The 13,337-nt window shown below is 39.4% G+C and overlaps 1 protein-coding gene and 1 non-coding gene across 2 annotated transcripts in view; one reads left to right on the top strand and one right to left on the bottom strand.

Moving 5' to 3' along the window:
* Positions 1-7,202, bottom strand: part of LOC101655879 (flavin-containing monooxygenase 5-like) — a 29,204-nt gene extending 22,002 nt beyond the window's left edge. Inside the window, exon 1 of the mRNA XM_004706853.1 lies at positions 7,068-7,202. Within this exon, the coding sequence (XP_004706910.1) occupies positions 7,068-7,202 (135 nt within the window). The remainder of the gene's footprint in view (positions 1-7,067) is intronic.
* Positions 7,203-11,628: 4,426 nt separating this feature from the next.
* LOC115872505 lies at positions 11,629-11,792 on the top strand. Its single transcript, XR_004047903.1, has one exon. It is a non-coding gene; the product is annotated as a U1 spliceosomal RNA (small nuclear RNA).
* The last annotated feature ends 1,545 nt before the right edge of the window (positions 11,793-13,337 follow it).

The raw sequence follows: 13,337 nt of genomic DNA, 5'->3' as shown, positions 1-13,337 counted from the left end.
AAAAAAAAAAAAAAAAGACCCTGGTGTCTCCTGACAACGTGTCCAAAGAATGTAAGAAGTCTCACCACCTCTGTCTCTAAGGAGCACTCTAACTGTACTTTTTCCAAGACAGATTTTTTGTCCTTTTTGCAGTCCTTTGTACTTTCAATATTTTTCACTAGCACCACAATTAAAACACATCTATTCGTCGTTGTCTTCCTTATTCAATGTCCAACTTCCCTATGCATATGAGGCAATTGAAAATACCGTGTTGTGGGTCAGGCACACTTTGCTCCTGAAAGTAACATCCTTGTTTTTCAATACCCTAAAACTCATTGCATTAGGTAAATCTACTGCACAAGACTTCTTTAAAGTTATTGAAAAAGAAGTAAAATACATAATAGTAACACAAAGAATAGGAAGGGGTAAGTAGTTAAATGGTGGTAAGATCTTTGTTTTGTTTAGAAAGTCATAGAAATATAAACATTAGAGATGCATACATATTGAAAATTTCAAGATAATCGCTAATAGCAACACAAGACTAGATAGCTAAATAGTGACCGTAGACAAAAATAAAAGCATGAAAATAGTCGAGTAAAACAAAAAGAAAGAAATGAAGAATAAAGAAACAACAAAGATGAAACGAGTGAAAGCCTGAATATGGTAAAAACTAAAACAACAGCAAAAAACAAATTAGTTGCCGTGGAGTAAATTCTCATTCATCACACTCTATAAGACAGAACAGAACTGCTTCTGGGAGATTCTAAGGCTGTTAGAACAGAAAACCTAATTTTTCTCCCGGACCAGCTGCACCTGGTCCGACCATCACAAAGCAAGAGACCTGAGAACTCGAAAGGTGAGGGTCACCGGGCCATTATTGGAGTGGCTGATGGTTTCAAATTGCTAACCTTGCAGTTAACATCCCAATATGTAACGCACTATGCCAGCAGGGCTCCTTTCAGTACACGAAAGCCCCATTATCTACACAGTTCATTATATGTAAACACTCCAATAAAAATAATAATAGACAGATAAAACCGTTCTTTATGTTTACACAAGATGAAGTTAGACTGGAAAAAGCACATATTAGGTGAACACTAATCAAAAGGCAACTGGAGTAGTATATTAGTAGTAATTAAGGGAGGCACCCTGACAAGATTAGACATAATGAGAGCATAATGATATAAAAGCAAATTCTACTGGAAGACAGAATCATATCAACAGAATTAACAGGAAAAAATAAAAATTCATAATCATTGCTGGAGAAATTAACTCATTGCACTAAATAAATGATAGAACAATAGAAAAATGCTTTAAGTATAGAAGATTAAAGAGAACAACCAAAAAATTTACCTTAATTGGCATATAGTTACAAATATACCGGACAATAGCAGTTTGCATTTTTTTGAGGTGCAGATGAAATATTTACCAATATAAGGCCTAACAGATTTCAAAAAATAAAAACAGAACATCCTCTCCTACCACAATGGAATTAAATTAATAATCAATAAGAGGACGATAACCATAAATCTCCTATTTGTTTATAAATTAAGCAACACATTGAAAGAGTGTACTATAAGGATATTAGAAAATATTATGAATTGAACGACAGTGAAAAGACAATGCATCAAACCAGTAGATGAAACAAAGCAGTGTGCAGAGGACAATTTATAGCTTTAGATACATATATTAGAACACTCTATCACAATAAAAACATGTACAATTTGGATAAATTTCATTTACCAAATGACAAATGAAAGAAACAATACGCAAAAGAGCATAACTACATGATTTCAGGAACCAGCAAAATTGATAACCAAACTAACTGCCATTAAGTCAATGCTGATTCACAGTGACCCTATTAGACAGGGTAGAACTGCCCCCTTTGAGTTTATGAAACTGTAACTATTTGGGGGAGTTGAAAACCTCATCTTTTCCCAGAGGAGTGATTGGGGGTTTTGAACTGCTGATCTTTCGGATTGCAGTCCAACTCATTAATAAAGCATAGTCGAAATAAAAATAGTGGTTACTTATGGAGGCAACTGGGTTGACTGAGAAGGAACAAGTAGCAAACTTCTAACTTTCTGGAAATAATGTGTATTTGATGGATTATTGGCTAAGTGAGTGTGTTCACAAGTAATTATTAAGCTGCACATTTAAGATTAGCACAGCTTTTAAAATAAAAGTAAAAAGCATGGAAACTCCTACATTAGGAAAGAAAGTAACCTGAAAGTGTATGGAGACAATCCTAAAACAAATGACCCAGCATACTAGTAAATAAAGTGATGGCAAAAAGGATGCTCACTGGCATGAAGCAGGGAACCAATAGAGAGGTTCGTGGGGCCGGCCCCAATCCCAACTCCATGGACACCCCCACCCCCCCAGAAGAATGCACTTCAGTGGACAGCACTGAAACTACAGCTCAGGGAGAGGGGCACGTCTAATCAGAGCACACAGGAGCAAATGAAGGAAGAGGGAGAGAGTGGAGCACATCCTGGGCCACCAAGCCACCAGGACAATATTCCTGCTCAGAGCAGCCAATGCACAGAGAGGATCATAGGGCCGGCCCCACCATAAGACATAACGTCCCTCACTGAACCATAGCGCTAGGGGGCACAACACTGGAGACACAGTGGAGGAATTGTGCCTAATCTGACCCCACCACACCGGGAGGAAACACTAAGGGTATGCAACAGAGCAGCAAGGTGAGCAAAGCAATGAAGTCCCTGGGGAATACCAAAAACAGACTTTGGGGGCAAGGCATGGCACCCAATCAGTCTCAACTAGAAAACACTCCTAAAGGTCAACAAACATTTTATAGGCTTTTCTTTTTTTGTCATTGGTTATTTTTATTGTTGTTTTGTTTTCTTTTGCTCTGTCTTGTTTTTGTGCTTATTATTATCTCTGCCAGTCTATCTAGATAAGATAGGCAGGATAAACAATCCAGAGAAGAAAGCAACAGGACCTACAGTTCTTGGGGACACAGGAGAGGAGGAGGTAGGGGAAAGGAAGTGGATGTTAACAAACCCAGAGACAAGGGAGCAGCAAGTGATCTAAAATCAATGGTGAGGAGGTCATAGGATGCTTGGTGGGGCTTGATCAAGGGCAATGTAGCCGAGAGGAATTACTGAAATCACAATGATGGCCAAACATGGTAGTGAGACAAAAAGAAAGTAAAAGGAAGTAGAGGAAAGAACTAGGAGGCAAAGGACATTTATAGAGGTCTAAATACAGGTATGTACATGTGTAAATATATTTATGTATAACAGGGAAATAGATCTATGTACATATATTTATATGTTAAGTATTAAGGTAGCAGACAGACATTGGGCTTCTACTCAAGTACTCCCTCAATGCCAGAACACTTTGTTATAATAATCTGGCATTCTGTGATACTCATCTTCCCAACGTGATCACTGAAGACAAATGGGTGCATAAGCAAATGTGGTGAAGAAAGCTGATGGTGCCCAGCTATCAATAGATATAGCTTCTGGGTTTTTAAAGGCTTGAAGATAAACAAGTGGCCATCTAGCTGATAAGCAACAAAGCCCACATGGGAGAAGCACACCAGCCTGTGTAATCATGAGGTGTCAATGAGATCAGGTATCTGGCATCAAAGACCCAAAACAAAAAATCATATTGTGAATGAGCAGGAGGGCAGAGTGGAGACCCAAAGCCCATCTGTAGACAATTGGACATCCCTTACTGAAGGGTCACAAGGAAGAGACCAGCCAGTCAGGATGCAGCATAGCAACAAGGAAACATACAACTTTCCTCTAGTTCTTTAATGCTTCCTGCCCCCGACTATCATGATCCCAATTCTACCTTACAAATCTGGCTAGACCAGAGGATGTACACTGGTACAGATAGGAACCAGAAACACAGGGAATCCAGGACAGATGGTGCCTTTAGGACTAGTGGTGAGAGTGGTGATGCCAGGAGGGTGGAGGGAAGGTGGGGTAGAAAGGGTGAACAGATCACAAGGATCTATATATAACCCCCTCCCTGTGGGACAGAAAACAGAAAAGTGTGTGAAGGGAGAAGTCGGACAGTGTAAGCCATAACAAAATAATAGTAATTCATAAATTTTCAAGGGTTAGTGAGGGGGGGAGTAGGGAGGGAGGGGAAAATGAGGAGCTGATACCAAGGGCTCAAGCAGAAAGCAAATGTTTTGAGAATGATGATGGCAACAAATGTACAACTGTGCTTCACACAATGGATGGATGTATGGATTGTGATAAGAGCTGCAAGAGCCCCCAATGAAATGATTTTAGAAAAAAAAAAAGTATGTTCATTGAACTCTAACAACAACGACAACACAATCAGTGCAGTAATCGTAAGACTAATGCAATATAGTTCAAACTAAGAGTGACCACAAAGATATTTCATATTAAATGAAACAGTTTAGCAAAAAGGAGCCATAGCGGCTCAGTGTATTAGGTGTTGGGCTTCTCACTGAAAGGTTGGCAGTTTGAACTCACTGGCTGCTCTGCAGAGCAAACAGGAGGTAGTCTGATTCTGTAAAGATTTACAGCCCTGAAAACTCTATGGAGCAGTTCTACGTTGCCTTTGATGATCACTATGCATAAAAATTGACTTGATACCAGTGGGTTTGGTTTTTGGCTTCATCCACCAAGAACATATAATAGTCACAAAACGATAAAAAACTTAGCAACTAGTGAAGTTGTTCCCCCCAAAGGATATGTTGTAGTATTAAACATTGCGCCCGTGACTAGGACTTTACCTGTAAATAGGGTCTTTGCAGATGTTAAGACGAGGCCACAGTAAATGAATTTGAGCCCCCATCCAATCTGACTCCTGTCTTTTTAAGGAAGGGAGAAGAAACTTAGTCACGGGACAGGGGAGAAGACCAGGTGCAAATGAAATGGAGCTTGGCGGAACATAGCTGCAAGCCAAATTATGCTCAGGATTCCTGGCATCCACCAGCTGCTCTGGAAGATTCTCTTCTCGAGTCTTCAGAAGACCAAGCCCTGTCGACAACTTGATGCTGAGCTGCCAGAACCACGAGAAAGGGTTCTGTTGTCTTAAGTCACCCAGTTTGTGGTGGTCCTAGCAAGCAAGCATGACTGCCGAACCTTATGTTTACATACGTAAGCATACATGCATCTATATGTGTACCTACATGTGTAAATTCAAGAAGAAGTAGACAAAATCTACATATACAGTAAGACTACTGTAACACATTCCACTTTGCTTCCCTGAGAAAATCATGCATTTAGAAATTTGAAAAAAAAAATACATCTAATCTATTTTTGGCTCATTCTACCATGATCTTACACTTCAGTCATTGTTGAATAGCTTTCAAACTGGACAGATCTCTTCAGTCCTTCTCTACTTTGATCTATTCTGAACGGGGCAGCCACAGGCATCCTTTTAAAGTATCAGTCGAAGTACATTGTTCCTCTGTTTAAAAGCTTCTCATGTTTTCCATTGGTAAAGTCGAGGGGCAGCGACAAAGAGAAAGGCCTTCAACAAGATGATTGACCCGGTGGCTGCCGCCATGAGTCAAGCGTAAGAAAATTGTGAGGAGGGCGCAGGACAGGCCAGTGTTCTGTTCTGTTGCACAGGGTCGCTGAGTCAGAGCGGGCTCCACGGCACCCAACGACAATAATAATGTTTTTGAATGTCCACCCAGATCAGTCTTTATCATGGTCCTGATGCCTCTGTACAATTGCTTGGTCATTACTGCTGCTCTGAGAATCTTCTAGACTTCTTCCGTTGGCACTACAATTCAGCCACACTGACCTTTTGGCCCTCCTCCTGCCATACTTGGAAAGATCCCGCCTCTGGCTTTGCGCTTGAAGCTTCCTCTGAGGACTCTCTCCAGGTCGCGTCACAGATCGCTCTCTTAGCTGTCTACTGGTTTCCCAAAGCACTGAAGACTGTGGCTTTCTGCAGCCTCTCTTTTAAATTATACTCTCTAAACTCTCCTCTTTTATTTTCCTCTACTATTCGCACCCTAAAAGAGCCCTGGGGGAATAGTGAATTGTGCACTGGGCTGCTAACCACAAGTTCAGCAACCCAAAGTCACCAACCATTTCACGGGAACGATGCAGCTTTCTGCCCCTGTAAAGATTCATCGCCTCAGGAAGCCAGAAGGCGGTTCTACTCGGTCCTATGTGCTACGTGTCGAACGGGCTTGATGGCAATGGGTTTTTTTCTCAATGTATCACTACTGATCGTACTATTCATTATTTTATACCCTACTAGAATATAAGTTAATTAAAACCTAGAGATTTGTATGTCATATTTACTTATATATCCCCGCCATCTAGAATAGTGTCTGGCACAGAGTGACTGCTCATAAATTTTTGTTGAGTAAATGAGAAAACCCTTGAATTAAGTAAAATAGGTAGAGTGACATATTATTTAGAATTGAATGACAGTTCAAGGAAAACATTAAAAATCAACAACAGCAACTGTGTAGGCTACGCAGATATTTGCATGACCGTAGCTCCAGATTGACATGTCTTTGTGACAGCTGCTGAGAAGCTCCCCAGTCACTGATGTGTTTTGGGAGCACCAGAAAACAGTTCCCATGGGACAGTGATGTCCGTTGTTCTACCAGCAAGCCCATTCTTCACAGGGATTGGCAGGTCTCATATTTCAGCCACCGGGCCCATAGCCTGGGTGGATGGGTGTTAAGAGCCAGGAGCAAGAAACAAACAAATAAACACAAACAATTCCCAGCATACCTGTGCACATCCATGGAGCTGCCAGTCATGACTACTGAGTAAAATCGTTCCCTCATCAGAGCAAGGTGGCTCTCTGAGATGATCAGAACTAGAAAATATTGATCATAGTGCCAGCTGTCCATGTCAGAGAGGGAAATACCAAAAGAAGGTGGGGCCACTTGGAAACTGTCCTTCCAAAAGGTTGTGGCTCAGAAACCCCTAAGCAGCAGTTTCACTCATTTACAATGAGTTGGAACTCACTCAACGACACGTAAGAACCAGTCACTCTTGAGTTACAGAGCACTGTATATTATGTTTGAGAATAACGCCAGCCGAGCTGTTACGGCTATTTTAAAAGTTACATGCTTAAAGTCAGACAAAAGGCAAACTTACGTGGAACTTCCAGAGACCTCCAATATCGTCATTTCTTTCAAAGCACGTGGGTTGCAAGCCTTCCTCCAAGCAGCACTTAATGGCTCCCAGTCCGCTAATTCCAGCTCCAATCACAGCGATTCTCTTCTTGGCCATGGTGGGCAGCTGCTTAGCAGAAACCAAGAGCTCTCTCATCACCTTCCATCCAAGTCAAACAAAAACTACTCTGTCTCCACGTTTGATTATTTTTATTGACACTGAGAACGCCAATATGCTATTTCCCATCGGGGACTGTGATAAGCATAAGGGACACTCTTGCATACCAAAAGTATACAAAAACCAATTTCTTCCCTCAGAAAGTTTTCTATAGTTAAGAAAGAGGCACCCACTTGCTAGGGACTATCATTACTATAATAAAAATAAAGTTATTCTCTTGGAAAGTTCTCTGTACAGTCAGGAAGAGAGATGACGAGTAATTACCATGCTGTGTGACAAGAGCAATAATATGACCAGGCTTTCCGTACGTTGCACCCGCAGAACTGAGAAGGGCTATCTGACTGTCTATGTGTCTGTGTTGACTCATGGCAGTGAGCTTGGTTTGGGTTTGAGTGGGTTATGACTGCTGACTAACTCCATGCCAGTCATTTGAACTCACTCATGGATCCTTGAAAGAAAGATGAGGATTTTTGCTCCCATAAAGATTGGCAGCCTGAGAAACCCAGGGAAAATTCTACTCTGTTCTTAGTGTGGCATGCGTCAAAATTCAATGACAGGCTTTAGGCTCAATGACAGGGAGTTTAGCTTTGATGGGGAGGGAGCAGGCGCCCTGGGGATGTAAGGGGTTATGTGTTGGGCTGCTAGCTGAGATCAGCACTTCAAAGCTACCACTTGCTTCACAGGAGAAAACAAAACAAAAATGGGGCATTCTTCCCCCGTAAAGCTTTACATTCTTGGAATTTCCAAGAGGAAGTTCTACTGTGTCCTGCAGGGTTTCTCTGAGCTGGAATTGATTCTGTGATTGTGAGAGGGAAGAGCGGCAAAAGAACTAAAATGAAAAAGAGTAGGTATGAATTAACCCAAGAAAGTGGTGTGTGTGTGTGTGTGTGTGTGTGTGTGTGTGTGTGCACGTGAGTGGGTCTGTGACATTCCAGACAGCAGAAAGAGCATGAGCAAGCAGTTTGGTGAGTTTCCTAACATAATGCCTGAAATGAATTGAATATTAGATCTGTCAATAATCTTTTTCAGATCATTTTCAGTCAAAATAGTGAGGTAGAAATCATTTACAGTGAACGGAGGAGAAAGCAAGATAAGAGAAAGTAGACACAGTGATTGTTAAATACATTCCAGAAAGACATGTAAAAGTTAAGTAAACCAACATATTAATATACATGAGTTTTTTCCTTAAAGATTATTAGGAAAAAATAAATGTAACTTGGGGAGATCACCTAAGATTGATTGCGACTTAGCTTGCTCATTCATTCATTCACTCACTTAGTTACTTATTCATTCATTCATTCATTCATTCATACATTATCGAGTCTCAGCTATGAACTGGGTACTACGCCTGCTACTGAGGCCACAAGGTGATACTACTGTACAGTCCTTGACCTCAAAGAGTTCATCTGAAGGAGAGGGCTCCAGAAATCCAACCAGGTTCACACATAGTTATCCTGGAGGCCAGGGTAGAACTGCTCCTGTGGGTTTCTGGTGGTTTCAAACTGCCAGTCTTACAGTTAGCAATCCAGTGAGCAACTCACTACTCCACCAGGGCTCTTTGAAGGAGAAGACAGGGAAGACAATGTAAAGATATCACACTGTAACTGTTAAAGTCAAAGTTCACGCAAATTGTGCTTTATCTATGTTTGAATCACTTTTGGTCAAAGAGGCCTGTGCCCTTCTTTGCTGGTAAAGCCATTTGTGGCAAATGCTGCCTCTACTTTGGAATGGTCTTCCTTTTTCTACTGCTTATCTCCGTCATAAACTTTTCCTGACCGTCTCAAGCCTACTAGAGCCCATCCATCCTGAGGACCACACAGTGCCTACTCTAGATCCCTGTTATTGAGTTTAACACATCTTTTGTTATATGTGAGTTTAGTTTTCTATTTGTCTTATTTTGACTAAGTAATAAGTCCCTAGGAAGACTTGAGATTCATAGTTAACACATAGTCAATGCCTATAAGTTACATTTGAGTGAATTAATTAATTTCTAACCTCTTCCTATTTTTATTTGCGAACGTGGAGGGGCAGTAAGAACAGCATTTTTACCATACAACATAATCAGTAAAATATTTTACTGAGTATTCTCAACACCTCTCCCCCTCAAAAGCACATATTAGGGAAAGACAAGAAACTAACCTTCAGTGAGAAGGAAATTCAAGTTTGATTGCAGCTTTGCGATGAAAGTAGATATGTTGCTCCCTCTGTCTTTGTGAAAACAGTTACTCCACAGCATTTTATAGCTTACGGAATTAATGTGTAATCCCTTCCCATGACTATTCCAATTTAGATGGCAAATATTGCCATGAGCCTTTTAGGAAATGGATGACATCTAATTTGAAGGTATTTACAATATACCTGCTGGTATTGGTTTGCAGTAAAATTTAATGCTAATTGACACATTGAAAAGACCATCCAAAGTGCGCCATGAATGTTGAGAAAGCATAGCCAAGGCTTTGAGAAATTAGTAATGTTAATACACTGATCACAAGTTGAAACATATTTGATCCCTTCAGATACTTTGTATTAAGAATATTTTTAGTGTAGACAATATGAGTATATATCAAATAAATGCGAATAGTATCATTTTTCTGATAAATTTAGCTATAAATATAAAAAGAAAGAAATATATCAAACTGTTACTAATGATTGTATTTGGATAGGTAGTGATTGGTTATATTTTTAATCCTTCTGCATTAAAAATTAGATAAAACAAATACAATGATTATTACTGATTATCTAGAATATAGCTTCCCATATTATTTGGCCCATTGCCCCCTTTTCAGGAAAAATATTATTCAGCATCACCCCATCACCCTTCCCCCCAGCAATTAAAAAATTTTTTTACTACAGCCCATAATCTAGGGTAAAGTTTAGAAATCTTAGATCATTCCAGTATCCCCCAGGAAAACTTTGGGAAATATTCATCCAGACTTTGGGTTATCATTTATAATCGAGGTAGAATAATAGATTCCTGTCTTTGAAAGGAATTTAGAGGTTGTCTAGTTCATTCTTCAACTAAGCATATAATGCCACTTCACAGTATCCATACATATTTCTATTAACTCTGGACTGTATGCAGTGAGAGGTTATTACTATTTCATGACATGTTGCTGTTGTTGGGCACTGAGGAGTCCATTCTGACTCATAGCGACCCCGTGCGACAGAGGCTGGGTGTGAACTTTCTGGCTGGCAGTTGAGCATTTCGTCAGAGTGCCAGTCATGCTCCTTTTCATACTGTGGTCCATCCCATTTCTGAAAGGTTCTAATCATCACAAAGTTCTTTTTTCTCCTGACATCGGTATCTTCTTCTCTAGAACATACACAATCGTCGTCATGCTGCACGTTCACTTCGATTTCTGTATGACTCTTCTATCTAACATCCTTCTTAATCGTGGAAGTTTCCACAGTTTAACTAGCTTTCATCGAACCACAATGTGTAGCACAATCGCTACTCTAGGTCCCAGTAAGTATTTGGTTAGTTGACAAAAATCACTTACTTACTGGAAGCTCTAACAACTGGGATTTAAAATGTGTCATGTAAATTTGTGAGCACCTGGTTCCCAAAGTCCTATGTTTATTCCTTCCCTGGTTTTAATGTATAGTTAATTACCGTGACCACATCAATTAGGGGTGGAGGTGAAGAGAGAGTAGCATGAACGATATCATGAGGTCGTTATTTTCTGAAGCGGTCTTAAAAGTGATAGTGCTGTCCAGTCCTCATTTGACTGTATTGCCAGGTTACTGGTGGTGGTAGTTGGAGATGGGAAAGGGATGATCGTATTGCTTTAGTGACTCTGCTTCATTTGTTTAAATCTTGCTTAACTATTTGGCTCTAACATTTAAAGAATCTATATATTAGAGGCCACCGCTGGATTCAGTCTGGTGTAACAACAGTCAGAGGTGAGGTGTCAAACTTATAACAAGAGTATTGAATTAAAGCAGTCACCTTGAAGAACAAGTTCCTTTATTTCTAGTTTATCTCTCTTTTCCACTTAACACTCAGAATTTTGACCATCAGGGAAGAAGGAGCTTAGAGCTCTGAGCACACGGCTTTAGCTGATATTGACATTTTGGAGTCTTCTAATGAAACATGTCTTTCCCTGCCCAGTTATCATGCAGTGGACACAACCATGAGATAAGCCCTCTCTGTGCCCATTGGGTTTCAAATAATTCTTTATCTTAATTCTATGACTGGGCAACCAAAAGTATTTGAGAAAAATTATAGCAACAACAACAGCAACAACAAAATAACCAAAGAAAGAGGGGGAAAAGGGTAACTCAGATACAAAAGGTCAAGGAAGGGAGAAGAAAAAAGGTTAAAGATGTAATATCTTTATAAAGATAAAAGAAGATATATAAATGAATACTTACCTGGCAGGGGAGATACCATGATCACGAAGGTGGTTTCCCCAGGGTGAGGCTTATCCATTGTACTCCGGATGTGCTGACCCCTGCAATTTCTCCAAATGTGGAAAACTCAACTGCATAATTTGTGATAGTGGGGAACTGCATTCGCGCTCTCCCCTGATTTTTAAATTAAAAATTAAAAAAAGATATATAAATGAAAAAAGCCTGGGTAAATTTCAGAAAAAAATATAAGAGAAAAAGAAAAACATTTGTAAATGAAGTTTAGTTGTAGAAACAAAAAATAGAAAAACTCCAATAAGAGATTTGGATCATATGATTGAGAAGAATCTTTGATAAATAAAAATGAAAAAAAAACCCAAGTAAAGCAGATAACCAGCAGAGGAATTAAATAAACAAATAAGAGGGCCTCTTCTAATTTTTAGAAGTTCAGATATAGCCTGAGATGACACAGAATGAGTATAGAACATTGAACATAAAACTGATGCTCTACTGTGTAAACTGTCACCCAATCCACCATAAAAGCTTACTGTTCCCCCAGATACATTTCCTAGAAGACAAGAATCTAAATCCATGAAGCAAAAAGCCCCGAAATGCCCAGCACAAAGAATGAAGATCCACTCGAAGGCATTTCTTTTAAAAAGTTCAAAGCACTGGCATATCCCAAGAGTAAAACAAATCACACTTAAAACTAGAAGACAATGAAGAAGTGCCTAAGCAATTCAAATAAGAAAGAATTTTGAACCTGGAATTCTGTATCCAAAGTATAGATTAAAAACAAAAGTAAAGCTTATTGGCCCTGCTGAAGTTGGGAGGAACCCAGCTCTATTGCTCTGAGAGAAATTTCAAAACCAAACACCCAAATCATTCTCTAATGTCATCTTTAAACTAAACAACTATCTAGCTATATTATTAAAGAATGATTGACATAGACAGTATACTCTTTAATTAATTATCTATGTGAGATCAACTTGCCAAGAGTAATTGTGAAGTATAGTTGACAAGTTTACAGTACGGTAAATCTAAGTCAATGGTTGTAAAACAATATGGGTGCAGGTAGTGACAATGATGATACAACATAAAGAATGCAATCAATGTTATTGAAATTTACATGGGGAAATAGATGAATGAGTGTCTTTTATTGAGTACATTTTCACCAAAATAAAAATTGAAAAAAGCCAGGAATTCGAAGTTTAGACTTTTCAAGACATGCGCAGTCTAATAAAATTCACTACCAATGAACGCTGCCTCAGGAGACCACTGCAGGTGGGTTAGCCAAAAGAAAGTGGTAAATCTAGAGGAAGAAGACAGATGATCAAGGAGACACTTGATTCAATCCAAGACCAAGTCAAAGAAAATGTTCAGATGATGAAAAAATGTCCTTGGATAGCCATCAATCTCAACTTTAGTAGAAGGTTGTCAGGCTCTGAGAGCTGCGTCACCAAGAAAGGTATAAGGAAGAAAGACATATTTTACCTAAAGTTTTAAATCAAATTTAGAGGAGACTCTTCGCTTTTCTGGATGCTTTGGATGTTAGAAGTACATGGAAAACTAAACAAATAATAGAATGGAATAATAGAATTGACTCTAAGTCTAACTCCCACTCCAAAGCAAAGCAAACAATATAACTTAAACCCATTGCTATTGAGTCCCTAACCTTTGAGTCTGTTTTGACTCACAGTGACTCATGTGTTACATAAATTAGAA

The sequence above is a fragment of the Echinops telfairi genome, unplaced genomic scaffold (genome assembly GCF_000313985.2).
Source record: "Echinops telfairi isolate 266 unplaced genomic scaffold, ASM31398v2 ScPeMD7_7424;HRSCAF=8462, whole genome shotgun sequence".
NCBI lineage: Eukaryota > Metazoa > Chordata > Mammalia > Afrosoricida > Tenrecidae > Echinops > Echinops telfairi.
The sequence above is the reverse complement of the archived record's forward strand: the minus strand, read 5'-3'. Positions and strand labels throughout refer to the sequence as shown.